The sequence below is a fragment of the Centroberyx affinis genome, unplaced genomic scaffold (assembly GCF_046629955.1).
Source record: "Centroberyx affinis isolate AG114_WGS23_722 - 3 ecotype Tasmania unplaced genomic scaffold, CSIRO-AGI_Caff_v1 ptg002154l_1, whole genome shotgun sequence".
In the NCBI taxonomy this organism is placed as follows: Eukaryota; Metazoa; Chordata; class Actinopteri; order Beryciformes; family Berycidae; genus Centroberyx; species Centroberyx affinis.
This window is the reverse complement of record NW_027280470.1, coordinates 92,920-120,004: the sequence shown is the minus strand read 5'-3', so window position 1 is coordinate 120,004 and position 27,085 is coordinate 92,920. Positions and strand designations below refer to the sequence as shown.

Here is a 27,085-nt window from a genome sequence, read left to right as displayed (position 1 = left end):
ATCCATCCCGATTCGTTTTCCTCATAATTTGTCGTGTTCCTCTCACAGTAAACTAGTTTAAATGAAAAGCGAAATGAGAAAAGTTTAGCATTACTTCTCTTGGAGGGGAGGGACTTTCACTACTGGTTTTGGTGCAGGAGAGATACGTGATTTTTAAGGTACCAGGGGGATGCAATCGCAAGTTTTGGTGGTGTAACAGAAAAAATAGAAAAAACTAAAATGAACATAGCATGAAATACTGCTCCCATAAAGTGATAGTATTACTGTTGAAATGAGTAACGACACTTTTTGTAACGAGTAAAGAGTCCAACACTTATTGTGAGAGACTTTGACGCAGCCTACCTTTTTCAACAATACACTGTTACAGTTGACTTGTAAAACAGTGCAAAGAAGAAAAATAATGTTATATCACTCTGTGAATAAGAAATATAAGTAATTGTATTATTCGAGAAATTATACGATAAGTCATTGGAAATTATGTTAATACATAATACATATATATATATATATATATATATATATATATATATATATATATTATTATTATTATTTTATTTATTTTTTTATTTTTTTTACATCATGGGTGGTACTACATGCCATAACAGGTGCACAGGAGGAGGGGCTGGTCTCCATGTGTCCCTCCCCTAAGCACTATATATTTTAGTTTTCTACTTCCACCTAGCGCCTTGGTTTGGAATAGACTAAGTGTTTATCAACTGAATGAACTGAATTGTCCTTCAGGGACATTTTTAAGAAGCTATATTTTTGTTTCCTTTTAATTTCAGCCAGTGAAGTCCAAAACATCTTTATTTTGTGTCTCTGAACTATGACCTGAAGTTGTATTCGTTCTGCAAATTAATATATAGAAAGCATAACTTAAAGAAAAGTAATATAAAAGCCGTGGTTCTGGTATAGCATGGCAACAGCTGATTCCTGCAGAGCATAATAGGCCATTATGAATGAGAAGTAGACCCGGCCAGTTTGATGGACGTAAAAAGTTGCGAGAGCTGCGGGTGGATGCAGTGGATTCAGTGAGACATTCAGTCACTTTTCAGTTTTCAGTCAGGACACGACACGACACACGAGTCTTTGGAAGATGCATCAGAGAAAATGTGTGAGGAACATATAAACTGAACAGACATCAACCAGACACGGACCTATTTAACTTGGATGCTTCTGATGCGCAAAGATACTGCGGCATTTCCTTACTCAGTGAGTCACAGTGCATGCGGTATCGCTCCGCGGCAGAGGAAATGCTCCTAGACCAATCACATCTGTGTTTACACCATCACCTGTCAAACACACAACCTCTGGTATATTTTCAATCTGTAAGGTAGGATATCTGCATTTGTATTATCTGCGCTTTCTATCTCAATGTGAACATCGTGCGTGCCTTCGGAATATTTATCGGGGAGAGGAAAGCAGCTTGCAATAAAGAGAACAAGCAAGGGTTAGCAAGGTTAGCTCCTTGTAGCTAGCGAGCCTGGGCTATCTGTCTGGCTTGTTTTTTAGCCGATTATCAGAAAGTCCTTGCGCGTAATCATCACCGACTGAGGACGGACCACAGTGATGTCTGTTAGCTTAGCAACCCAAGCTAACCAATAAATATTTGAAACTCCTCGCCTGTTAACGACAGCTGATGTTCGCTATTTTTGCTAGCGGGAGCACCATGCAGTCTTCACGCTAGCATTATTGTGGCACTAACGGTACCGTTAGCTTGCAGGTAGAGATGCATCTAACGTTAGCAAAGTCGTTAGCACCGTGCGCGGTTGGATTAACTTCGCTGTTATTTGCCTAATTTTCTTCATTAGCCATGGCGGGTTACAACTAGCATGCACCTGGTCCAGCAAGCTATCACGAAATCAGTTTTCATAAAAAAAAGAAAATATCGCTGCGTGCTGTCATCAAGTAATATTTAACTAGCTCTCTCTCGCTCGCTCTCTCTTGTGCCTCCCAGTTTAGTCTACTGGCTCCCCTGTGCAGCCGGGGTGCCAATTATTAGTTCTCCAGGTCCTCAGTGCAGGTTAGCGGGTTAACGTTAGCTGTGGTAGCAGGTGATGATCCACCGTGTCAGGCTTGCAGCTACTTACTGTTTTATCCCCTGTGAACCCACTGCAGGACACCAGGGGCTCAACTTGCTCATAGAGGGGATGCATGAGAGAGGCATCTAGGTTTTGTTGTGCAAGTATATGTGCTTGCATATGGGTGTGTGTGCCCACACCTGTTTGTGTGTGCAGTGGTCCAGCAGTTTACAGCCTATCTGCGCTAGCTTAATGAGTGAGCATTTGCAGAGAGAGAGAAAGTAATAAATGAGGAAAGACTGGTGGAGAGATATTGAGAAGGGGAAGAGAGCAGAGGAGGGAGGGGAAGGGAAAGGAGGAGAATGAATCAGAGGCTGTATAAGGTGCAGTGCAGCGTGGGTGTTAACAGTATTAACCCAACCTCCGTGCTATACAGCTATATGTTTTTACAGTATTCTCTTTCAGTCTTCGAGAAAACACGTCTGTCTTTTCCCTTGTGCATCCAGGAGCTGAAACACAGACTCACACTGAAGCGCCTACGGTAGCCACCAACTGGACGGACTCTCTGGCAACTGACCTTTTGCAGGTAAGGCTGGGCTCACCTTGCACAATACAGTTAGACAAAGCAACATTTGCCTCAGCTGTTCCTCTTTTCCCTAGGCTTTTAGAGAGGTTTATGTGGTATCTTTACCAGCAGGGGTGGATCTTACATGATTTGCATGTGAAAACACACATGCAAAGAGCACACAGCAACATGTTTGGAAAAAACAATGCTACTGGGACACATTTCAGACATATGTAAAGGAAATTCACTGTTGTACTCAATCAGAAGCAGAGATGTATGTGCATGCCTTTTTAGGAGTCAGGGAAAAGCAGCTTGGCTGTCAAATATATTAAAGCACATAAAAATGAATGTGCACTTAATCTTAGACAGCTCACTCATTATTTTGCAACATGACTTTATCCCAAAGGTAGAAACCCGAGAACCAAGTCTCTAAGCTGTTTGCCATCAAGAGACAAAACCTGGATGTGCTCCATTACCAGTTAATTGGACACTGATTTTATAAGCTCCTTAAGCTTTTTTATACTTTTTTTTTTCACCCAATTGAGATTTATTTCATTGCAGTGGCAGCAGTTATTAGGTATAAAATGCAAAATACCCCCAAAATCGTGGCACTGTCACCGTGTCCACAAAGTTGGTCTCTCATTCACAGTCAGTGGATCACTTCAGGGATTTGTCTCTTCATCAGTAGAGCCAAGCCTTGATGTAGATTGTGTTTTTGGCTTTATTTCCCCTTTTAAATACACAGGGAATACTGGGTTGGCCAACTCTTTTGATGTAAGCTGACAAGATCCGGTAATTTGGTACCATAAGGAATGTCAGTGCCAGTTGTTTTTTAATCCAGGATAGCTCATTGTGTCTGACTTATGATAACCCGGTCCCATGAGGCTTCGTAGCTGTGTGTTTGTCAGAGGCTTGTAAAGTGTTAATTGGAGCATCTCAGGTGCAGAGCGCAGCATCAGCGAAGTGTAGCAATGCCACAGAGGCAGCACCGCTCTTCTGGGGCTTGTGGCAAGCAATCCTAGAGAGTATACCACAGCACCGAGCGCAGTCTAGGGACGCAGAACAATGTAAAGACACATCTTTTGAAATGGGGTGTTTTCCTTGTGATTTTTGAAGCTAGATTGCCCATTTACGTTATGTGCTGCCCAACTTTATGAATATGAAATTCCAGGCAGATAGCTTCTTTTTCCCCTCAGAGATTATAGGGTCTTGTTTTTTTGCACCCCACCCTTTCCCCCACCTCTCTCTCTCTCTCTCTCTCTCTCTCTCTCTCAGTGGAATAGCGGAATAAGTCTTGAACAATGAGCTCAGTGGCAGTGTTGACCCCGGAGAGCTTTGCAGAGCATCGCAGCGGCCTCAAGGACCAGGAGATTACAGGTAACGCCTGGCTGTCTTCTACTAACCTCCCCTAGTTGTTTTTATTTGTCTATTAGTACATAAGGTGAAGAGCGTGACAGATCGCGTAAACTCTTTTAGACTGTGGCAAGGCTGATTTCTACATTGAATTGCAGGAGTTAATGATGTCTTCTCTCTACATACTTATTGTCACTTTCCCGCCATATGTTTAACCCTCCTCCATCCGCCTCTCCATCCACTTTCTTCCTCTGTCCATCCTTACAACCCGCCTCCCTGTCTGTCTGGTCTAGGCTGTGTCCCGGAGGATGAGGCCTACATCCCCACCTACCTGGAGGCCTTCCCTCCGCTGCCGGAGAAGGGCGCTCCGGGGGAGAAGGCTGGGGAGCCGGCTTCAGCATGGGGCAGTAAGATCAGGCCCATCAAAGCCTCGGTCATTACCCAGGTCAGACAGCCACTGGCCACACACACACACACACACACACACACACATAAGCATACACATACAAATAGTATGAATGACTGCAGACACATATACTGGATAGAAGAAAATATGTCAACACACACTCTCTGTGTTGACATGACTGACATTGACTGTTTTGTCAGAACTACTATCCTATATGCAAGAAGATTTATTTGCATGGATACTGTAAATAAAACTATGAAAAGTAAAACAGTTCCCGTCGTCCTGTCTTCTGCTCTTTGGATATCCTTTAGATTGAGACTGAATTTTGAAACCGGCCTTTTTGGCTGCAGAAGAGTTGATCAATAAAATGCACCGTCTCTGGGAAAATAAGCAAATGAGACACACTGTCTGAAATTTGAACCGCTCCCCTCCCAACCCCCCTCCCTAGGTGTTCCATGTGCCGCTGGAGGAGCGCCGCTACAAAGACAACAGCCAGTTTGGGGAGGGCGAGGAGGCCAAAGTGTGCTTGGACATCATGCAGCGGACGGGAGCCCACATCGAACTGTCACTGGCCAAGGACCAGGGCCTGTCGATCATGGTCACCGGCAAACTGGACTCGGTCATGAAGGCTCGCAAAGAGATCGTGGCTCGCTTGCAGACACAGGTAAGTCCAGTGCGGTTGTTGGTGCTCATGGCTTGTAAAATGTAGAAACTGTGGGGATGTAGGATTACTCTTTTTCAATATGATACATTGCTTTCTTGACTAGGTCTCTTGAAACAGGTGTTTTTATTCTTAATAGGTCTATGTGGTTAAATAAAGGTTATACAAGCAAAAAACAAAATTGATCATGGATTCACAATACATGTTGTTACAATATAAGAAATGAAGTTGAAATGAAAATGAAATGACCAATGATGTGCTGGTTATTAAATATGAAGGGTTAGGGTTAGAAAGGATAGGCTTTGTTACTTTGGCTGTGAATCTGTGGTGTTACCTTGTGAGTTTTGTTGCCCAGTTGTACTCAGTCATATGAGATCATGACCATGAGTGACTTTGTCTCAACTTGGTTTCTGGATGTCAGTATACTGTGTGATGATATATTGTTGCATGCTCAGTGTGCGCTGGTATTGAATTATTGGTATTTTTATGGATTGTGGTCCTGTGCCCAGTTGCACAAAAACTCTTAGTTAAGTTTTATACCTCAAGCTCTCTTTAAGGTTCACCTTAAACTCAAGTGAGTTGGACAAAACCCACTTATCTCCCCACTCAGGGAATATCCTTAGATAAATCTGCAGATAAGGAAATAACTGTAAGTCATCATTCTATTATTGCTGATGGGTTGCACAAAGCCCCTTAAGGGCATTTCCTTTCCTTAAATGTTAGGGGCCTCCCATGGTCTCTTAAGTATTTTTATATTGTCATTATTTCAAATAAATTCATATTATAGTCAAAGGGTGTGATGTTTTATATGTAGGAGGCTTCAGGCTATCTAGCTAGATAACCAAATATGCTTCCAGCATTCTTGTTGGCCAGACTGAAATTCAGCAAGCTAAAAGCTTGTTCAGTGCATTTTCCCATTAGCTAGCTTGCAGCCAGTCTGTTTCTAGTACACAAAAATGAATGAAATGGGTATGAATGGATTAAATAGGTAACCTATATGTTTGACATGGTTTGATGTCACAGAAATGTACACTTTGATGAAATTTGAAGGGAAGTTGTGAGTTTTATAGATGTTGCAAAATACTAGCGGTCTCTGTTGAGCCTCTGGGGATCGCGCACGACACACAGTGAGCCGTTGCCACGGTAACGAGGGACTCAACAGCAGTGTTACAGCTGAAAATACTGTAAAATGCTAAATACAAGCCCTAAGCTGAGGAGATCATTTTAGGGGCTTCATGAACCACTCCTAAAGAAATCCCCGGCCTCAGGGAATTATTGCCTAAAGGGACAAACTAAAGTTTGACACCTTTTTCATGCAACTTGTCACTGGGCACTGCTCTTCTGTAGCTGACCCTGACCCCTGACCTCTGACCTCTGTGTGGAGGGGAGTGAGCGAAGAGAGGATTTCCCTATGAGGATGAATGAAGAATCACATCATTACATTAATTTGTGAACAAACAAGACAGATTTTCCTCTGATGAGCTGTTGCTTTCATTGGTGTGTGCCTTTGTGCCGTCCCTGCAAAGTGATGAAAGTGGTTCATTCTAAGTGATAAGTTGGTCTCTAGATACCCAAGCCTAGTTAATATTAGCTGCAGCTAGAAAAATACTAGCTATGCAGGCAGGCTGGTTTAGGTGTAAAATTTGAGCTGAACAATGACCGTCAGCTCCCAAGGGTGGCCTTTCTGGGCTTCAGCAACAAACATGCTGATTTTCACTTCAGTTGGTGCACTGAGGTCCACCTGTTTAGCTGAGTTGCAGTTATTGATACAGTAGTGCAGAAAAACACTTTCTCATCTTTGCAAGGTTGAATGCTTTTTTGTTTTGTTTGCCTGGAGAAAAGGAATAGCACTTCATGTGAGAACTCACATGTTATTGTTATTGCCAAGGACAGTCCAGTTACTATTCCTGGTGAACAATATGAATTTTCCTAATGCCAGAAACTAGAAAACTCATATTCTAATAACATTGTAGAGTAGACTTATGTGTATTTGTCTGAACTTTTACATCTGTGAGAGATTTATATTATGATAGTCACATCAGTTCAGTCCATATTATATGCCCCAATCTGTTGACTGGTTTATAACCAGTTTGTTAATGCACTTTCACTAGTGGTAGAATGCAGTTTGACTCACTTTCTCCCTGTAAACTCTCTCCTGTCTCTCTCTCCTGTCTCTCTCTCCCTCCATCCCTGCTTCCCCAGGCCTCGGCTACGGTAGCCATCCCCAAGGAGCACCATCGTTTTGTCATCGGTAAGAACGGCGAGAAGCTGCAGGAGCTGGAGCTGAAGACGGCCACTAAGATCGCCATCCCGCGCCCCGACGACCCCAGCGCCAATATCCGCATCACCGGCACCAAGGAGGGCATTGAGAAGGCTCGCCACGAGATCCTGCTCATCTCCGCTGAACAGGTCAGCCCGGGGGCAGAGAGCAGGCAGAACTGACCGTGTACTGTGAGGATAGTGGTGGGATTCAAAATAATTGCAGGCCTGGGACCAGAGACAGTCGAGTGGTTAAGTCCAGACACCTCTGGAATATTCAATGAGCTAACTGAAAATGCACACCTGTGACCGCATAACTGTCACAGGTGTGCATTTATCTGGTATTTTACAATGGCTTTGAATCAGCCAATCAGAGTTGAAGACCAGAACTATTTGTTTTATAAGTCCTGTTTAACCTCACTGATGGAAAATTACATTGATTTCCTCGTCTTTTTTCATACTCTCACTTTATTGTCTCACCAGAGGCCTTCTTGTTTAATTTGCATGTTCTGGCAGTCCTCTTTATCTTGGAAAACCTATGTTCACATATCCCATTGTTTGACTAACTTCCCTGTTTTCTGACACCCGCCTCCCCTCCCACCCTCCCACCTCCTCCTGCGTGCCCACCCACCAGGACAAGCGTGCGGTGGAGCGTCTGTCCCTGGAGAAGGCCTTCCACCCCTTCATCGCCGGAGCCCACAACCGGCTGGTGCAGGAGCTGAGCCAGGAGACGGGCGCCCGCATCAGCATCCCGCCGCCCAGCCTGCCCAAGGACGAGATCGTCATCACCGGGGAGAAGGAAGCCGTCGCCCTGGCGCTCAGCCGCATCCGAGCCATCTACGACGACAAGGTTCGTCCGTCTGTTTAAGAAGAATTGTTTCGAGAGCGTTCATTTGGAACAGAACTGAAAGGAGAGATCAGATAACCCCAGTTCTAGCCAAATTACATTGGCTTCCAGTTGAGTTTAGAATCTGTTTTATTGATTACTTTTATAGCAATTGATGGGTTAGCCCCAGCTTATATAAGAGTTTTTTTCTCCCTATGAACAAAAGCAAATTCTTAGAGCCACAGACAAATCTCTTCTGAAGGTTCCCAAGTCTAGACTAAAGTCAAAAGGTGATTGAACATTTGCAGTCAGGCCTCCTAAACTTTGGAACAACTTACCTGATGAAATACAAGAAGCCAACTCTCTAACTTCTTTTAAGACACAACTATATACTCCTTAGTATAAAGTTGCTTTTAAGTGCTAACATTATGATTTTTTAATTTGTAGTCCTTTATTGTCATTTTCTTTTTGTTGTTGCTATTTCTTTCTACTTTTATTTGCATTTGATTGATGATCATAACAATCTTTATGTATTGAACTTTTCAAAGACAAAGCAATTCAAAACGCTGTACAAAGGAGAAGGAGTACATAAAAAAACTTGATAGAATCAACAGTAAAAGCAAGAAACATGAAAGCAAAGCAAGCAACAAAAGTAAAACATGAAAAGAGGGTCAAGGGCAATTAATACAAGACCCTTACATAAAGGCAAGTCTGTAAAAGTGAGCTTTATGAAGTGATTCACAAAGTCTTGCTTGTTTGTTTTCTTACCTCCCTCCCGATTTGTTTGTTTATTTATTCATTCCTTTCATCATTTATTCATTTATTTATTCCAACTTTTGATCTCTGCCAGATTTACATTTACATTTTAGGCACTCAGGTAACGCTGTTACCCAGAATGACTTGCAGTGAGCAAACTAGTTGGAGTTCAGCTTCAGGACACTCTGACAGAGCAGACGTGATTTGCAGGGATCAAACCTGTGGTCCTCTTGTTACAGGACGGTTTCTTTAACCGTTTTGGCCATCCTGCCACCAGGGTCTCAAAGCTCTTCTATGTGAAAAATGTTATGTGTAGTTATAGGTGTGATGACAAATGATGAGTGTGTTTTGTTTGAATGGAGGAGGCTTTATTTTTGTTTTCAACGGTAGAATCGTTTTATTTTATGCCACACACGAATGCCCATTCTCTGCACAAGTGTGATAATCAAAGGTGAAAGAAACAAGTGAAAGATTGATGGACGGATGGATGGAACATGGAGAGGAAGGTTGTGTGTACCAGATGGGTACCGGTGATAGGCGGGCAGGAGATAATGTGAGGGGAAAATTGGATTTCACTGGAGAACAACAGGATGAGAATGCTAATGTCATTTGGTGCATATGTATGAGAGGCAAAAACAAATATACTCTTTCTCGCCTTTTTCTTCTCTCTCCCTATCTCTCCTTTTTCCTGCTCTGTCGAGCTCTTGCTTTCAATCATTTTCAATCACTTTTCTCTCTCTTTGCGCTCACCTTTTGCCCCCCCCCCCCCCTCTCATTTCCTCCTGTCGTTCTGTCACTCTCAATCCTCCTTTCCTCTCTATTCTCATCACCCCTATCTCTCCTCCTATCCTCCCTGTTTCCCCGCTGACGTCTTCCTTGGCTCCTTCTGTCTCCTGTTGTGCTCCCATCCATCTCTCACTCCTCATTCTCTCCTATTTCTCTCCAACTCTCTTTCTCATTCCCTCTCTCCTCCCTTTCTTCCCCGCAGAAGAGGAAGACCACCACCATCTCTGTGGAGGTGAAGAAGTCCCAGCACAAGTACATCGTGGGTCCGAAGGGCAACACCCTGCAGGAGATCCTGGAGGCCACGGGGGTTTCTGTGGAGATGCCCCCGCTGGACTCCAGCTCCGAGACCATCATCCTCAGGGGGGAGCCCGACAAGCTGGGACCCGCGCTCACACAGGTGTACGCCAAGGTGAGGAGCAGAGGGGAGTGTGTGGAGAGAGTGGGACTGAGGAAGTGTGTGTGAGTGTGAGAGGGGGAGGGGGTTTGGCCCGTAATCAGCGACCTGTCAATCAATGGACAGGCGACCTGTCAATCACTAGGAAAGCAACCCCATTTTATAACTGTTATATCCCGTTAATGACACAATTATTTTGAAAATTGCCAGAAGGAGACACATTAGAAGAAGTGAAATTAGTTACTGAGACCATAGCCTGTTGTGGAAAAAATTTGACTGTATATTTTGAGTGAGAAGTTGGGTTGTGGTCCCATTGACTTACATGGAGTTGGGCTGGGTTTGGAGTCTTTTTGGAGCCGGCCTCTAGCAGACGTTAGAAGAATTGCCGGCTGCCGACACTTCCTTATTTGCCTGAAAATTCACCTGTGGTTTTGGCTGCTTGGTTGTAACTTGTGACCCTTTCCCTTTCCCTGTGCAGGCTAAGAGTGTGATGGTGGTGGAGGTGACGGCTCCCGCCTGGCTACACCGCTTCATCATCGGCAAGAAGGGACAGAACATCGGACGAATCACACAGCAGCTACCAAGAGTAAGAAAGGGAGGGAGAGAGAGGGAAGGAAGCAAGTGGAGTGAGAGAGACAGAGATGGAGAAATATGACTACAGACAAAGTGAGACGGAGACGACAGATAAAACACAAAGCGAATCCCACATACCGCTCTTGCAGTATGACAGAGAACAATGTTGAGTGCTCTATTACAGTAGCAGCATGTGGGATCTTGTGTCTCTGTGAAATAGGACCAATAAAAGAGAGGGTAGTGGGAAGGAAGGAGCGAGAAGTGTGTGAAGACATCATGTAGGAGGTGAAGAAGCAAAGTGGAGAACAAAGGGAGAGATGTGGGGACTGGAAGATGAAGAAGATGTAGGTCAGATGGAAAGGGGGAAAGCGACAAGAGGCTGGAAACTTGTAAGACGGGCTGTCATGCTTTCTCTGTACTGTGACACATTGCATAGAATCAGTATGGGGCGGGGCAGGAGAGATGACCCTTTGACTGGTTTGACCCTCATTAATGTGCGTGTGTGTGTAGGTTCACATAGAGTTTACAGACGGTGAGGAGCGCATCAGTCTGGAAGGGCCAACGGAAGAGGTGGAGCAGGCTCAGGCCCAGATACAGGACATCATCAAGGACCTGGTCAGTACACACACACACACACACACACACACACACACACACACACACACACACACACACAGACAGCTGAATTCATGGGCCTATTTCAACAAATCATCTATGAACCTACTCTCATCCACCCTCTGTCTTCTAACCTCTGAGCCAGGTTTCAGTGTAGTTTCTCTGTTCTAACTGTTAATGTAATAAGTTTCTGTTAATGTAGTAAACCATTAACATAGGAAGTGGCAGGTAATACTGCAATAATCCTGTTAACGTAATAAATTTCCCATGAATGTCATATCATTTGCCAACCATTAATGTAATAACCTTTTCCTGTTAACGTAATAGTTATTACATTATTGGGTTTTATTACATTATCGAGAAGGCTGAAATATTCATTTTTCAATAATGTAATAGCTCATTCACAACTGTCACCCATTCACAAATTTGGTTATCAACTATGGTGCTACATCTGAAAAAGGGATGAATAAGTATAGAAGAGGTCTTAGTTTGGTGATAATTACAAATGGTTACATTTCAAAAATCTACTTTTCTATTAATGTAATATAACCCAATAATGTAATAATCATTACACTGACAGGACAATAGTGGTAAGTAACTGTTAATGGGGAATTTATTACATTAACAGGATTATTACATTACAAATTGTTATTACATTAATGAGAAGTTATTACATTGACACTGTGTATTGGTAACATGTTCCCTTTTCAATGTTAAGTTGGAAGTTCACTCCTTTTCAATCTGTCTTTATTGAGACTTTAGGAAAGCTGAGAGGGATAGAGAGGGAGGGAGACAGAAGAGATGTGGTTTTGACAGGATTCAGTCTTAGTGGTACATATGGTTCCAGAGGTAGAGGGGCGGGGCTTAACCACTGTGGCTCTGGGCAGCATGCATAAATTCACACGCTGAGTGTGATAGTGTTAAAAATCTAGCTGCATGCATGCTGCTGCTCTATAAATGCAGCCCATGTAGGCGCACCATTGGAAAATCTCTCTACCTCTTTCTACTTCTCTTTACTTCTCTCTCTACCTCTCTCTACCTCTCTCTAAGCCTCTCTACCTCTCTCTACCTCTCTACGTCTACCTCTCTCCACCTCTATTTGCCTCTCTCTACCTCCCTCTACCACTCCCACCTCTCTTTACCTCTCTCTCCCTCTCTACTTCTCTCTGCCTCTCTCTGCCTCTCTCTGCCTCTCTCCACCTCTCTTTCTACCTCTCTGCCTCTCTACCTCTCTCCACCTCTCTCTCTACCTCTCTCTACCTCTCTCTACCTCTCTTCACCTCTCTCTACCTCTCTCCACCTCTCTACCTCTCTCTGCCTCTCTCTTGCCTTACAGTTCGAATCAGTCGACTCTCCTTTGCAGCCTGAGGTGCCAATTACAGGACTGTAGTTTGTTCCCAGTGCAGGTTAGCCGGCTAAAGTCTCTCTCTCTTTCTCTCTCTCTCTCTCTCTCTCTCCCTCACTTTCTCTCTCTCCCTTTCTCTCTCTCCCTCTCTCTCTCTCTCTGTCTCCAGCTGGTGAGAATGGACTACACTGAAGTCATCATAGACCAGCGCTTCCACAGACACCTCATAGGAAAGAACGGAGCCAACAGTGAGTAGACTGCAGTCCTGTTTGTCTCAGTGGGAAAAACTAGGGCACCGACACTGCCAGGGTGAAGAGTTCGAGCGCCGCGGGGACCAGCCATGCTTAAAATATGTGCACTCATGGCAGTGTAAGGTGCTTTGGATAAAAGCATCCAACAAATGCGACACAGATCAATCTACATGCTTTGCTCTATAGCCCCCTCATAGCCTGTGCGATTTTGGCCATTTATTTTATTACAAGTTTACTGTTTCAGGCTTTGTATCTTGTCCCATCTTGGGAAAATTGTTTAGTTGTACAATGGTCGGTGGGCTTGGGTCTTGGGTCTACAAAAGTTTGTGGCATAATTGTTGTGTTGTGTTGTTATGACGTGGTTATGACTGTCCTGCTGAGTGACTAATAACAACTTGGCAGGCAATGATGACACGCAATTCAACTTGGAAGGACGACCATGGACGGATGTAGGATGAAGCCTCGTCACACAGTCTGTCAACAGAACAGGCTGCATCTCAGACAGTCTGACAGGGATGATAGCAAGATTTTTACTTTGGTCCCATTGCTCTGGCATGCAAAAAACATAAAAGATGATCAACATAGCACAGTATGTGGCAGTGCTTTAGAAGGGAAAAACTCTGTATCTATGAAAGTGCCATCCACTCTTCATTTCTTCACCTTTCTCTGTCATACCCTCTTTCCCTCCCTCCCTCTCTCTCACCCTCGCTCCAGTCAATCGGATCAAGGAGCAGTACAAGGTGTCGGTGCGAATCCCCCAGGACTCGGAGCGGAGCGGTCTGGTCCGGATCGAGGGGGACCCGAAGGGAGTCCAGCTGGCACGCAGAGAGCTCATCGAGATGGTCCAGAGAATGGTGAGAGTGGCATTTGATAGCCCAAATCTCTCTCATGACTCCAAAGTGGCCTATGATCAAACACAGATGCTGATTTGAACAACATGCATGCTTTTTCCCCCATTTCCAGGAAAATGAGCGCACCAAAGATCTGATAGTGGAGCAGAAGTATCATCGGACAATCATCGGCCAGAAGGGAGAAAAGATCAAGGAAGTTCGAGACAAGTTCCCAGAGGTGAATGTTCTTTATCTCCTAACTGCAGCTCCCCTTAATGGAGTTTATCGTGCTTCATCTTCATTATGAACTGAATTGTTTTCTGATTCATTTCTAATTTAATTTGACGAGTGTTATCTCGTTGTCTTCCAGGTCATTATCAATTTCCCCGACCCGGCTCAGAAGAGCGATATAGTCCAGCTGAGAGGGCCAAAGAACGAGGTTGAGAAATGTGCCAAGTTCCTCCAGAAAATCATTGCCGACCTGGTATGACCCACCGCTCCCTCTCTCTCCCTCTCATTTTCTCTCTCTCTCACACATTCACCCTCCTCTCACATTATTTTTTGTTGACTCCACTGCAACTTTTTCATTTCTTTTGCAGATAGAAAATAGCTTCTCACTCTCCGTTCCAATCTTCAAGCAGTTTCACAAAAACATCATTGGCAAGGGTGGCGCCAACATCAAAAAGGTGAGGGTTTGAAATCTTTTGAAGTTTGAAGTGTTTTTCTTAAAACTTGAAAATGACCAGTTACAAGAACCACCAGAAGAAACATGGCAGTATATTATAGGCACATAATAACAGAGATTGTGCATGTCACCAGATCCGAGAAGAGACCAACACTAAGATAGACCTGCCGACAGAGAACAGTAACTCGGAGATGATCGTCATCACAGGCAAGAAGAGCAACTGTGAGGCAGCCAGAGAGCGAATCCTGGCTATCCAGAGAGAACTGGTGAGAGAACCTCAGGCTGTTCTGTTATATATTACTGCTTGAGGGGTTTCTGGGAGGTGAGAGAATTTGAAAATCGTATTTTTCCTGTTTTCCTTACATGAAGATCCCTCAAAAATGGAGCGCCGCTCGCGATCTGGAGCGCCAGTTTTCACAGGAAAACACCATAGAAAACACTATACATGGTCATATCTCCATTATATCACCACAGAAGCACAAATATTAAATGATCAACTTACCAGGGTCTTCACTGTTGTTGTTGATGAATCCATCTGCACTGATGCAAGTTTTAAATGCAATACATTGTAGGATGATGATCTATCTGGTTTTGAATTATCACTTGCCTTTTGAAAATTGCGTCTGTTATTGAATTACCACAAAAGTAAACAAGGATACATGTTTAGGTTTGTTTATTTATAGGCTACTTAATTTATTTAGGCCTATATGTCATTATTTAAAGAGATAGGGAGAGAGAGGGGGGGAGAGAGAGATATCTAGGTCACCTAGGCTTTCCTAATGGAAGATATAAAGTTCATCCCTGATGTGGAAAAGTACAGTGAGCTGTCAGCATTGTTTCTACAAGGACAGCAGTGAACAGATGAAGCTTTGGTGGCTGTTGGAACACAATGTAAGCAGCCTACAGCCTGTTTCCACAGGGTTTTCTCCTCCTGTAGACCAGGAGAGCTGCTGGCCGGCGTGGAGAAATGCGCTTCCTGTGTGAACAACCCAACTGCGACTCTCGTGCGAAATCGCCGTACTTGGCCGCTACGCGTCCTGTGTGAACAAGGCATTAGGCATTTAGCTGATGGTCTTATCCAGAGTGACATATGATGAATGCATGATTACAACAGGCTTTAATTAATATACTGGATCACCAAAAATGACACTTAATCAAATTGCAAATTCAGGGCCTTAGTGCTGTGACAATTCAGTCATGACTAGGGTTTACACTTCTTATCATAAATTATACTTTTCTGGTGAGTGGAGGTAAGATTTGAAGTTATTCTTCTGTTTTGGATATTAGGATTTATACTACACCAATGAGCTCTATTCCCTATGAGGAAAATATTTGCATAAGCCAGTGAATACATCAAACAAGAAAACTAACATAACTAACTAACAAACATAAAACACAGTATCTCAGTACCTACACAGCAAAGCTTCTCCCTTCATATAAAGAAGAAATGCATTTATTAAAGAAATCCATGTGTAGGAGATGTGCGTGTGTGTATCTAGGAGGAATTAGCAAAAACACAAATTCCAGTTAGTCTAGTCTAGATTGGCCAGTAAAATAATCTCTCTGACTCTCCAGGCCAACATTAAGGAGACGGAGGTCGCCATCCCTGCCAAGCTGCACAACTCTCTGATCGGCTCCAAAGGCTGCCTGGTGCGCTCCATCATGGAGGAGTGCGGCGGCGTCCACATCCACTTCCCCTCCGAGGGCTCCGGCTCAGACAAGGTCACCATCAGAGGGCCGGTCGGCGAGGTGGAGAGGGCCAAGAGGCAGCTGCTGCAGCTGGCTGAGGAGAAGGTAGGTGGGAGGGAGCAGAGGGGTGGAGAACGGTCATTGGGGATGGAGGGATGGATTAAAGAATGAATGGAGAGAAGATGAGGAAGAGAACGACAAGGAGAGATGGCAAATGGCTGAGTAAGAAGTAAATCAGTGGAGGGAGGATAAGAGGGAAGGAGAGGGCAGCGGGATGGCCGAGTGGTTAGAGAGATCGTTCCATAAAAAAAGGTCAGAGGTTCAATCCTGTGAAGTGTTCTTTGAGTCGAGGCGTCCTTGAGCAAGATGCTAAACCCCTGACAGTTTCTCTGGATGAGAGCGTCAGCTAAAAGCCAAAAATGCAAATGTAAAACGAGAGAAGTAGGAGAAAATGAGTGAAGTGAAGGAAAAAAAATTGCTACTCCCTGTGGCTTTGTGTTCCAAACATTTTTCCAAGTTGAAAGTGAGGACAAGATGAAGGTCGATAAACACCGCTTCAGTTTCCTCAGGTTCTTTCATCCCTCTTTTCCCCCTCCTCTCCTCCCCTCCCTCCTGCCTTTTTCAGCAAGTCAACAACTTCACGGCTGAGCTGCAGGCCAAGCCGGAGTACCATAAGTTCCTGATCGGCCGCGGCGGGGCCAACATCCGGCGCGTGCGGGACAGGACGGGGGCCCGCATCATCTTCCCGTCGCCGGACGACACGGAGCAGGAGCTCATCACCATCGTAGGGAGAGAGGAAGCCGTTCGCCTGGCCCAGAAGGAGCTGGAGACCCTCGTCAAGAACCTGGTAACTACCTCCATACCATATGTGGTTTGTTTTGGGCAGTCTTGAAGTCACTTAACTTATATTCTTATTCTTTCATTCATTTTTTTAGTGGTTCATTTGTTCATCCCCCCATTCATTTGATTACTTACTTTATTTCATTCTTTCTTTATTATATGTCCATACATATGTATATAGGTACATGCACAGAAATGCATGCATACGTACATTTATTTATTTATTTTTAAATGGGGGTTGTCGCTTGATGAATGGGGGTTCTCGCTTGATGAACTTTTTTAAAATTTAACTTCATTTTATTTGATTTTATTTGCAGTGTTAAGCACAGAAGCAAAGTGATACAAACACAGAAAACAATGATAAAAAACATAAAAAGAAGAAATGCAAATTGAAGCGAGATACAAAAAATATCCAACTACCTCAAAACATCTCACCTCAAAAAAAGAGAGAAACTTTGTACATTATTAGCATGGGAGCCTCTCTTACCCTTCAATGTCAGTCTCTCTAACTTCCCTTTTCTCTATCTAAATACCATCTTTCTCCTCCTTTCCTCGTGCCTCGTGCCTCGCTCCTCGCTCCGCTCCCCAGGACGACGTGGTGGAGGACACCATGGTGGTGGAGGTTCGTCACCACCGCCACTTCGTGTGTCGGAGGGGCCAGGTGCTGCGGGAGCTGGCCGAGGAGTACGGCGGCGTGGCCGTCAGCTTCCCTCGCACGGGAGCCCACAGCCAGCGGGTCACACTGAAGGGAGCCAAGGACTGCGTGGAGGCGGCCAAGAGACGCATCCAGGAGATCATCGAGGACCTGGTAAGACGTCCAGCGGGGAGAAGAGAGGAGGTGTGCTTGTGTGTGGGGGAGGAAGGGGAATGTCTCCCTCAAATATTGGGAAAAACTTGCAAAAGTTTCTCGCCTTCAACCAATTAAGAAATAATTTGTGAATGCCCTATCATTAGCAAATGAGTTGCAGTTTATAATTACATTTAAATTGATTGAATTGAAAGCAAACTGACTCCAATCAAAGTGAGTCAAACCGCTGCAAGAAAACCCGTACTCTCCGTATCAGAGCAACAATGTCAGAGAAAGTAGACGGATGCTAAGCACGGATTGGTAGATCACTATGTCAATCATGTTTTCGGGAATGGTCCATTGTCTTCAAGGACTCTTCAACAAATTGGTTGTTGTGGGGTTCAAACCTGTGACCTTTCTGTTACGGGACGGTCACTGTAACCACTGGGCCTCCTGGTAGCTAACTGATCTGGTGACTTGAGTGCAGAGTGAGGCGAAGCACACGTGTCTCATGCTGTGCTCGACTTGAGAGATGTTTGGCATCTGGAGCGAACTGGGTAATCCTGCACCGCCCAGGAAGTGTGTTTGATGTTCGATGTTCCCCGCCTCTCTCCTCTCTCCTGCAGGAGTCCCAGGTGAGTGTGGAGGTGGCGATCCCCCAGCGCTACCACCGGGCCATCATGGGGCCGAAAGGCTGCCGCATCCAGCACATCACCCGGGAGCACGAGGTGCAGGTCAAGTTCCCCGAGAGAGACGACAGCGCTGCAGGTCAGACACACACAACACACAACACACACAAGATATATGTGCCTGCATGTGTTTATATTACTGCTTCAGTGTCACCAAGACAAATTTCTCTACAATTAGTCCTGGCAAATTACATAATTCTGATATACATAGTGCCATTCCATGGCCAATATTTCCACACAGATTTATTGTAATGAATTGTTGGATCAGGATCAAAGCAGGAAAGTAACACCTGCAATCTAAATGCTGGTTTAGTTGTGGATATAAAGTTAATGATGTTTACCTGTCCTACCAGCCACTTCAGCAGGTTAATCACCACTGCTCACAGGTTGATAAATAGGTTTTTAATCCAATGTGAAGGCCAATCTATTCAGTGGATTAGAGTTAATCTCCCACCCTGATCAGTGAGTATGAACACTACAAAATTTTGGCAGGATTTAACCTCAATTAGGCTATCTCACACACATACAGTGGACTAGGGTGAGGAGTCCTTTTTTATTTATTTTTTTCTCTAAGATTTTCTTGACATACTCAAATCTTACAAACTAGGCAGGATCAGCTGTGTCCACCCCTAGGTATCGTTCATCACATGATTAAAGAGACTCTGTAACTTAAATTGGAATTCAACCCAAAATGATTTTTTTTAGGGGAAACAGACAAACCAAAGAATGGCTATTAATGCATTTTCCATGGTAAAATCCCAGGTCAGGAGGCTCCGCCGCAGGAGAATGGTGAAGTCAGTCCAGAGGCGGAGTTTGTCCCCCGCAAGTGCGACATTATCACCATCTCTGGGCGGGCAGAGAAGTGTGAACTGGCCAAGGCCGCCCTGCTGGTATGCACCCATTTTAGTTCAGTGGGAGACATGACGGCGTCTCTTATTCAATCTGTATTTGGACCATTTTAACCCAGGATCCACTTTCATCAAATGTAATTTAGGGCTAATGTGCTTTTCTTTCTCCCGTTTCACTCTTCGCTCTTCTTCCTCCTCAATTATTTCTCCTCTCTCATTTACCCCTCTCGCTTGTTTTCTCTCCCGTCTCCTCTGCTGATTTCCGTCTCGCTTGATCCCGCCTCCTCCTCCTCCAGGCGTTGGTGCCCATAACGGAGGACGTCGAGGTGTCCTATGAGCTGCATCGCTACATCATCGGCCAGAAGGGCAGCGGGATCAGGAAGATGATGGAGGAGTACGAGGTCAGTCGGGGCCCTCTGGTGCCATCGTCTGGCCGAGTGGCGGACATCACACGCTAGTCCTGCAGATCGAAATGGCCTTGAGTACAGCCTTGATTACAGAAAATGTTTAAGTTTAGATATTTTGATTTGTGAGTGTAGGGAAGAGGGATTTTCTAAAAATGGCAACAACAAAAAAAATCAAGGATCTGTAATAGATTTGTGTGTGTGTGTGTAGGTGAACATCTGGGTGCCCCAGCCAGAGCAGCAGTGGGACGTGATCAGGGTGACGGGCCAGGTGCCTAATGTGGAGCGAGCCAAACTGGGCCTGTTGGAGAGGGTCAAAGAACTGCAAGCGGAACAGGAGGACAGGGTACACACACACACACACACACACACACACACACACTATGTTCACATCATATTTCTTCTCCTTTACTCATTCTATTGCTCTCTAAAAAGTAACAAAAAATCCTTCCTACCTCTCTTCTTAGCTGTTTTTATTTCGTTCTTTTCTTAGCACGTCTCCCTTACATGATTATTCTGTTATAAGAATATTGTTTGAGTTTTATGGCTCTGACCATTCACTCAGTACTATTGGTTGTTTGTAATGTTGGTAATCAAGGAATTGAAGCTTATTCTACTGTATTCTACAACATAATAAACTACCTGATTTGCCTCTTCAAACACAGAAACTGTATTTTACTAACCCCTGCCTATCGTTTTACATACAGTACATCCAATACCAATCAGTAATGCACAATGGGTATACTGTAATGATTTTTGTAAAATTGTTTCATGTATTATCACTGAACCTTGCCAGGCCCTGCGCAGCTTCAAGGCCACCATGTCTGTAGATCCCAAGTTCCATCCCAAGATCATCGGCCGCAAGGGAGCGGTCATCTCTCAGATCAGGAAAGACCACGATGTCAGCATCCAGTTCCCCGACAAAGGAGACGAGCAGCAGGTGTGTGTGTGTGTGTGTGTGTGAGGGTGTGTGAGGGTTGCACGATGTTGACAAACAAGCCATATGGTGATTCATTTGCTGTGTAATGCGACTGCAGTATGAATTCAGATACATGTGACAAGTTTTTCGACATGATTTATTTTTGTTCAGCCTTTGACAAACTGTGGGGTGAAAAATGAGTTGGCTATGGTTAGGATTCAGTTGGCTGGAAAATAATGGAAAGTTTTCCCCGGCCAGGAATTGCGTAGAACCCCAGAAAATTATTTTGCGCCTGTCAGAAACTCCTCTCCCCTCTGATTTAAAACAAAACATCTATTTGTAAATCTGGAAATTGCAACAGATGGTTGTTTTTCAGTTTTTTATCGATCATTCACCCTCTACACTTCCACACTTCTCTCTCTTCCTCTTTCTCTGCTGTTCACCTTGCCGCTGCCCTTTTTCTACATTTCTCCTTTATCCCCTCCACATCCTTTCCTCCTTTCTTACCCTCTGGTTTCTCTCTCCGTCTTTCACCTGCACCCATTTCTGTCCTGCGTTTTTCCCCTTCCTCTGTAACCGTGTCCCTCCTCCCTCCTCCCTCCTCCCCCAGGATGTGATCGTGATCTCGGGGTACGAGCGTAACGTGGAGGAGGCGCGGCAGGCCATCCAGCAGCTGGTGTCCGAGCTGCAGGAGATGGTGAGCCAGGACGTGCACCTGGACCCCCGCACCCACGCTCGCATCATCGGCGCCCGCGGCAAAGCCATCCGCAAGCTGATGGAGGAGTTCAAGGTCGGAACGCTTGTTTTGGGGTTTTGCTCTTCAATAACACGTCTACTTACACACTGGTTCATAGTTTCATTCATATATATATTTTTTTTTTACTGAAGACAGAGGAGATACTGAATTCCTGCTTTTGTGTTTTGTTCTCTTCTATTGTTTTCTGCTCTGCACTGTTCTGTTCAATACTACTTTATTCTGTTTTAATCTGTTCTGTTATATAATAGTCTATTCTGTTTTGTTTTGTTCTTCTGTTCTTTTTGTCTATTCTATTTTCTTCTCTTCTGCTTTTTTATTCTGTTTTATTCTCTTCTACTCTGTTCTTTTCTATTTTTTTTTGTTGTATTCTGTTCTATACTATTGTTTGATTTTATTTTGTTCTATTCTATTTTGTTCTGTTATAATCTGTTCTACTCTCTTCTGTTCTAAACTGTTATTGTTCTATTCTAATTTGTTGTACTCTTCTATTCTAATCTTTTCTACTGTGTCTTTTCTACTGTGTTCTGTTCTTTTCTAATCCATTCTGTTGTAACTGTTGTGTTCTCCTCTTGTTCTCCTGGTCAGGTGGATATCCGGTTCCCTCAGCCAGGCTCTGATGAACCGGACAAAGTGACGGTGACCGGTCTGCCAGAAACCGTCGACAACGCCATCGACCACCTGCTCAACCTGGAGGAGGAATATGTGAGTTCACACTGATGGAGAGCAGCTTCTGTTCAGCAGAGCAGCTATGGATGTTCTCTTTACTCAGCATCGGAGAGCGTTAGACAGATCAATCACCATATCAAAACCTTGACGGGTAGATTTCTGTCTGTTGGGCTGTTTTGGAACGTCACCATGGTGGGAGAGGCAGAAGAACAGGAAGGCTTAGAATACAAATTAAATTAACCTCCAGTCATCCCAACATTATACCGGCTTTCTACGTTTTATCTTTGTTTTGGTCGTACCATTGTCTCTGTGTTCGCTGCTATTTTTTCCAAAACAAACATAGAAATGTGATCCGTCCATCCAGAAAAAGTTCAACTGGGTTGAACTTTCTGTCCGTCAAAATGGATGGAAATCTGACAGACGGACGCGTCATCAGCCCTGTCCAGACAGCGGACAGCTCTTATTCAAAATTAACTGAAATGAATGTAGACAGACACAACGGATCAGTGTTTGGGAATTGCACATAATGTCAGGAAAAGTATGGAAAAATACTGACTACACATTTTATGTAGTTGGCTGTGTCAAATGTATTTAAAGTGCAAGAGCTCTCTTTCTCCTTTTTCTCTCCCAGATGCTCAGTGTGACGGAGACGGAGACCATGGCGGCCTACATGAAGCCTCCGTCTCGCTACGGAGGAGGGGGAGGAGGAGGAGGAGCGGACGACAGCAGCGCGGGTCCGGCTAAGGGCTTTGTGGTGCGGGACGCCCCATGGAACGCACCGGGCAACAAGGTAGCTGACACCTTACACCCCTCTACACTGAATATGCAAAACATTAGGGACACTTTTCATGAAGTACACTGAGGTGAATCCAGGTAAATTATCTCTTATAGATTTCCCTTATTAAATCTATACCAATCACCTAGGAGGAGATGTAGATAAAGAGAAGCAGATGAGTTACAGAGGGATTTTTTAACTTTGAGACAATTGAGATGCGAATTGTGCAGAAGGGGCTGCAGCTCAATATCAGGAAGAAGTCTCTAATATTTTGTACATTCAGTGTAGATTGCTATCGCTCGTGCATCATTTAAATCACGCCTTGCATCCGAGTTATTATGACGAGCATATCAAACTCTTTGTCCCAGGCTCCTGACATGAGCAGCGCTGAGGATTTCCCCACGTTCGGGACGGGCGTGGCTCCCAAGCAGACCTCCGCCTGGGGCCCCAAGAAGTTCTGAAGCAGCTCACCTGGAGGAAACAAAAAAAAACCCTATGAAGTAGACGAGAGACAAATCTCTAAACAAATTGCTGCTCGCCTTCTTTCCTCCCCTTCTCTCTCCCTCTGTCGGTCTCTCTCTCTGTAACCCCCCCTCCCCCCCTCCCTCAACCAGCCACAATGAATTCTGGGAGAGCTACCCCTTCCCCCTTCTCCCATCTCTGTCTTTCTCCTCAATACCTCCGCCCCCTTTCCGTCAGAGAAAAAGATTGTTCCTTCAAATGTCGAGTGCTCTCTTCATAGTTTTGCCGCCGCCCCACTCTGCCTCACAGTCGCGCCACCTCTCCGCTGGTCTCGCTGAAACATTTCAAAGACTCTGTTTAGACCCATGCTGCCCCCACCCCTCCCTGCTAAACCCCCCCCACCCAAAAAACAAACGCTCCCGCAATCCATCAGAACTGTTCCAGCTCTTCAGAGTCAACCGAATCAAGGAAGTGGAATCAGAGAGTACCAGCGAAATATCCTCAGAGATCTGAAACAAGAGCATCCAAGTCTAGAATTTACCATAAGCCCAAGTCTTGGATTTTTAAGCTTAAGAGAAAAAAAAAAAAAAAAGGCGGAGTCTGTGTTTTACTGTGCAAGAAGAGTTTCTAAACGACGACATCTTTTAAGGTTCTTTTCCTGTGGTTTTTACAAGGAGGTTTCTTGTTGGCTCACCTTTCCAAACACGTAACTAATGTGTGATGCAGCAGGTGAGGCAATGGGGTGTGTATATATGTGTGTGTGTGTGTGTGTGTGTGTGTGTGATAGTGGGTTCAGGAGAGGTCTTTCACCCACAAGTGTTTGTAGTTTTCCTCGTATATTTATTATTGAGCTGGGAGCAAAATAGCTATTGTAGTTGATTTGACCTAGGTTTTCTTTTCTTATTTATGACGAGTCAAAAGATGTGAAAGTCCTGCTGATTGTTTGTACTGAAGGTTGTTTTGTCACTACTATTTATTTATTCGTTGATGAGCCATTTTATTTGGACTACTGTGATCTTGCGTTTTTATAAAGCACTCACTGTAGCTTGATGCTTACAACCTTGTTTTGGAGTGTATAATGTATGTCAGGGTTGGGGGACATGTTACCAGTTGTTACGTTTAAGTGTACAAAGAACTTTTCGCTATTTTTTTAAATTGTGTGGGTTTTGTTTTTGTTGGTTTCTGGCATATTTGGAAGACTGTATGTGTGTGTGTGAGAGTGTGTGTGTGTGCAAGTAAGATGTATATTTGAATGAAGCTCAACCAAACTTTTACATCGTCGTGTCTGTCAGTTTGTCTCTCTTCTCTTCTCAGAGCTGTTGTCATTTTTCTTCCTTCCTTTTGAGGTTTTCTCCCTTTTCAGCTAATCGCTTCATAAAATTTCCTAATTTCTGTCTACATACACACTACGCTGCTCCAAATTTACCCCCCCTCCCAAAAAAAATCACTAAAATCAATAGCACTTTGGTTTTTGAGGTTTAGAGATGCCTATGGAATTTCACTTGTTAGCGTACGAGTGCTTCACATGTATTTTGTCTTATTTTGTAGCACAAACTTTTTATCTTTTTATTGCCCCTTTAACATTCCTTTTCTCCAGTTGTGAGAATCAGCTGTCAAGATGACATGTGTCCTATTAACCCACACTGTTGGCCCAGAATTCAATCTGCTTAATGAAAGCTTCCATGTGCCTGTCGTCTTAAATGAAGCGGGACAGGAAGGACTCGGGACCATCGTAGTAAACGGCTCTAAAAAAAATCAACGTACACCAACAAAACTCAGGGTCCCAGTTAGAAGTGGAGGCTGGTGCAGAACTGTCTGTAGATTTGTTGTTTACAGCTGAAGACAGACTAGTAAACAAAACAGACTATGCAACCCAACAAGATGATACAGTAGATTGCTGTTTGTCAATTGTAGGCCAGTGAACTTAGCTATAATTATGGCTTCATTATTTTTGTTTGGGGGAGAGCAAATTAGTCATTTGTCCACTACTTTTAGTTGTTGGACGCTCATGTCCTGTGTGTTGACCTTTGAACTCTTGACCCTCTGTATCACAGGATCACCATCCTGGCCGAGGTGAGACGAGCGCTGCATATTGAAGTTACTTATGTGAGTGTGTGTCTGTTATTAAATGGCAGGGCAGAGCTGCCCGAAGCAGCCACCATTTTCTGTAAAAGCTATGAGAAAACACACTATTGGCCTTAAGAAGTAATTAGTCTACAGCATTTTGAAAAAGGTGTGATTGAGTAAGTATGCAACACTGCAATAACATGCCAGTGACCGGATTTTTTCCTACTCTAAATAAAATTTGAAAAAAGGAACCAGGAGTGCCAGCAGGCTGCGTCTTTCTTACAGCATTTTGTTGTTGCGCCCCAACAAACACACACAGTGAAATGGTCCATATGTGCATACTGTCTTTGTTGGTTTATTTTTATTTTTTATAAATCAGGAAGATATGATTTAATGTTATGTAACAGCCTGTACAACGCAACATACAGAAAATGAAAGAAAACAATACAAATTAATTCTTGTACAAAGCAGCACTGGGCCATAAATAACCCATATATTTTCACATTTTGATTGGACGTTGCAAGTTTCCTTTGTCAAACCCCACAGATCTTCCATGACCTGGATCACAGCTTCTCTTAGAAGTTGACTGAGCTTCAATAACTGGATTTTGACTAATTCATCAAAACCGTGACTTGAAAAGTTGGGTTTTACGTGGGTCGTGATGTAATAAGTCTATCAAATTGGCAACATTAAACAGAATGGTTGAAAAGAGACGCTTTGGAAAGCTGTTCACATACAATCAATAATTAGGTGAATATTTTGGATAAAATAAAACCCTTGTGTAAATCTTTGACGTATGTAAATGAACGGGTGTTAGCTGAAAGTAAAGCAGTAGCAGTTAAAAGATCTACAAAAAGGAACTGCGAAGCCCTAATGAATCACATTCACAATGTAAACTCCAGCATTAGGGTCATGCTCTGCCGAGGACTCCCGTTTCCCCACGAGTCTTCGTGCGAGACTGCCGAGCCAATAATCCCCGACAACACAGTTGGCTCTGGAAATCCTCCCAGGTAAACAAAGTCGGACGTGACGGATGGATGGATCGGAGTGGAGGTGTGAACGGATGAAGTGTAAACGATGGGGGAAGCGAGACGGAGAGGGAGCGATGCGGAAAACCACTTAGACCTTTTTTTTTTTTTTTTTTTCTTTTTTGGCTTCAGTCCATTTCCACCCCTTAAATCTTTCTCCAGGCGCTTCTACTTTGGAATTAGCATATCAAATAAGAGCCAGTAGTAGTGGATGCTAGATGTACTGCTACCCGCCACGTCTGGCAGTAAATATATCTTTTTTTAAATATATTTCTCAGCCATAGAACACATGGAAAGCTATAAGGCTGAAATTAAATGTGCCCATTTCATCGGCACCTTATGGATATTTTGAGTCTCCTGTTAAGTTGCAGTAAGGAGAGGAAATAGGACTGACATGAGTAGCATGAAGAGTCCGCTTTTCTTTGAAACAACAAAAGGTCCATTTCCACAAGAAACCACAAACTTCCCAGTTCCTCCACAGTATTAGCCTGTGAGTGTTTTCCTTTGACAAGAGGAGCCAGAGAAGCGATGCTGGGGCCAGAACAGAAGTACAAACAGGACTGAAACAAACAGACAGACAAGCAGCCAGACTGTTATGGGTGCAACAGATGAGAGGCGGAGAGGACAGAAACACACAAACAGTGTTACATGTGTAAACATTTTTCTTCCTCCAGTTTTAAAATCCTCCCCCCCTAAAGTCACAAGACACTCTTAGGTTCATTCTCAGGATTCACCGTCCTCAGATTCAAGTCTGTCTTTTCTTCTTTTTTCTTTCGTGTCTTTGTGAAACACTTGTCACTCTTTATTCACAATTTTGTTTTGACCCAC

The 27,085-nt window shown here is 44.0% G+C and overlaps 1 protein-coding gene across 1 annotated transcript; it reads left to right on the top strand.

Annotated features, from left to right (window-relative positions):
• The first annotated feature begins 1,274 nt into the window (after positions 1-1,274).
• hdlbpb (high density lipoprotein binding protein b) lies at positions 1,275-25,449 on the top strand. The gene is made up of 28 exons (XM_071532017.1): positions 1,275-1,333; positions 2,528-2,607; positions 3,862-3,963; positions 4,233-4,384; positions 4,794-5,009; positions 7,209-7,415; positions 7,900-8,115; positions 9,836-10,042; positions 10,506-10,613; positions 11,111-11,215; positions 12,730-12,808; positions 13,526-13,665; positions 13,775-13,879; positions 14,012-14,125; positions 14,241-14,327; positions 14,461-14,592; positions 15,902-16,120; positions 16,641-16,862; positions 17,445-17,663; positions 18,269-18,410; positions 19,094-19,221; positions 19,476-19,580; positions 19,795-19,929; positions 20,380-20,523; positions 21,113-21,292; positions 21,845-21,961; positions 22,557-22,715; positions 23,069-25,449. The coding sequence occupies exons 3-28, from the start codon at positions 3,888-3,890 to the stop codon at positions 23,159-23,161; spliced, it is 3,807 nt and encodes a 1,268-aa protein (XP_071388118.1). The 5' UTR covers positions 1,275-1,333; positions 2,528-2,607; positions 3,862-3,887; the 3' UTR covers positions 23,162-25,449.
• Positions 25,450-27,085: the final 1,636 nt, after the last annotated feature.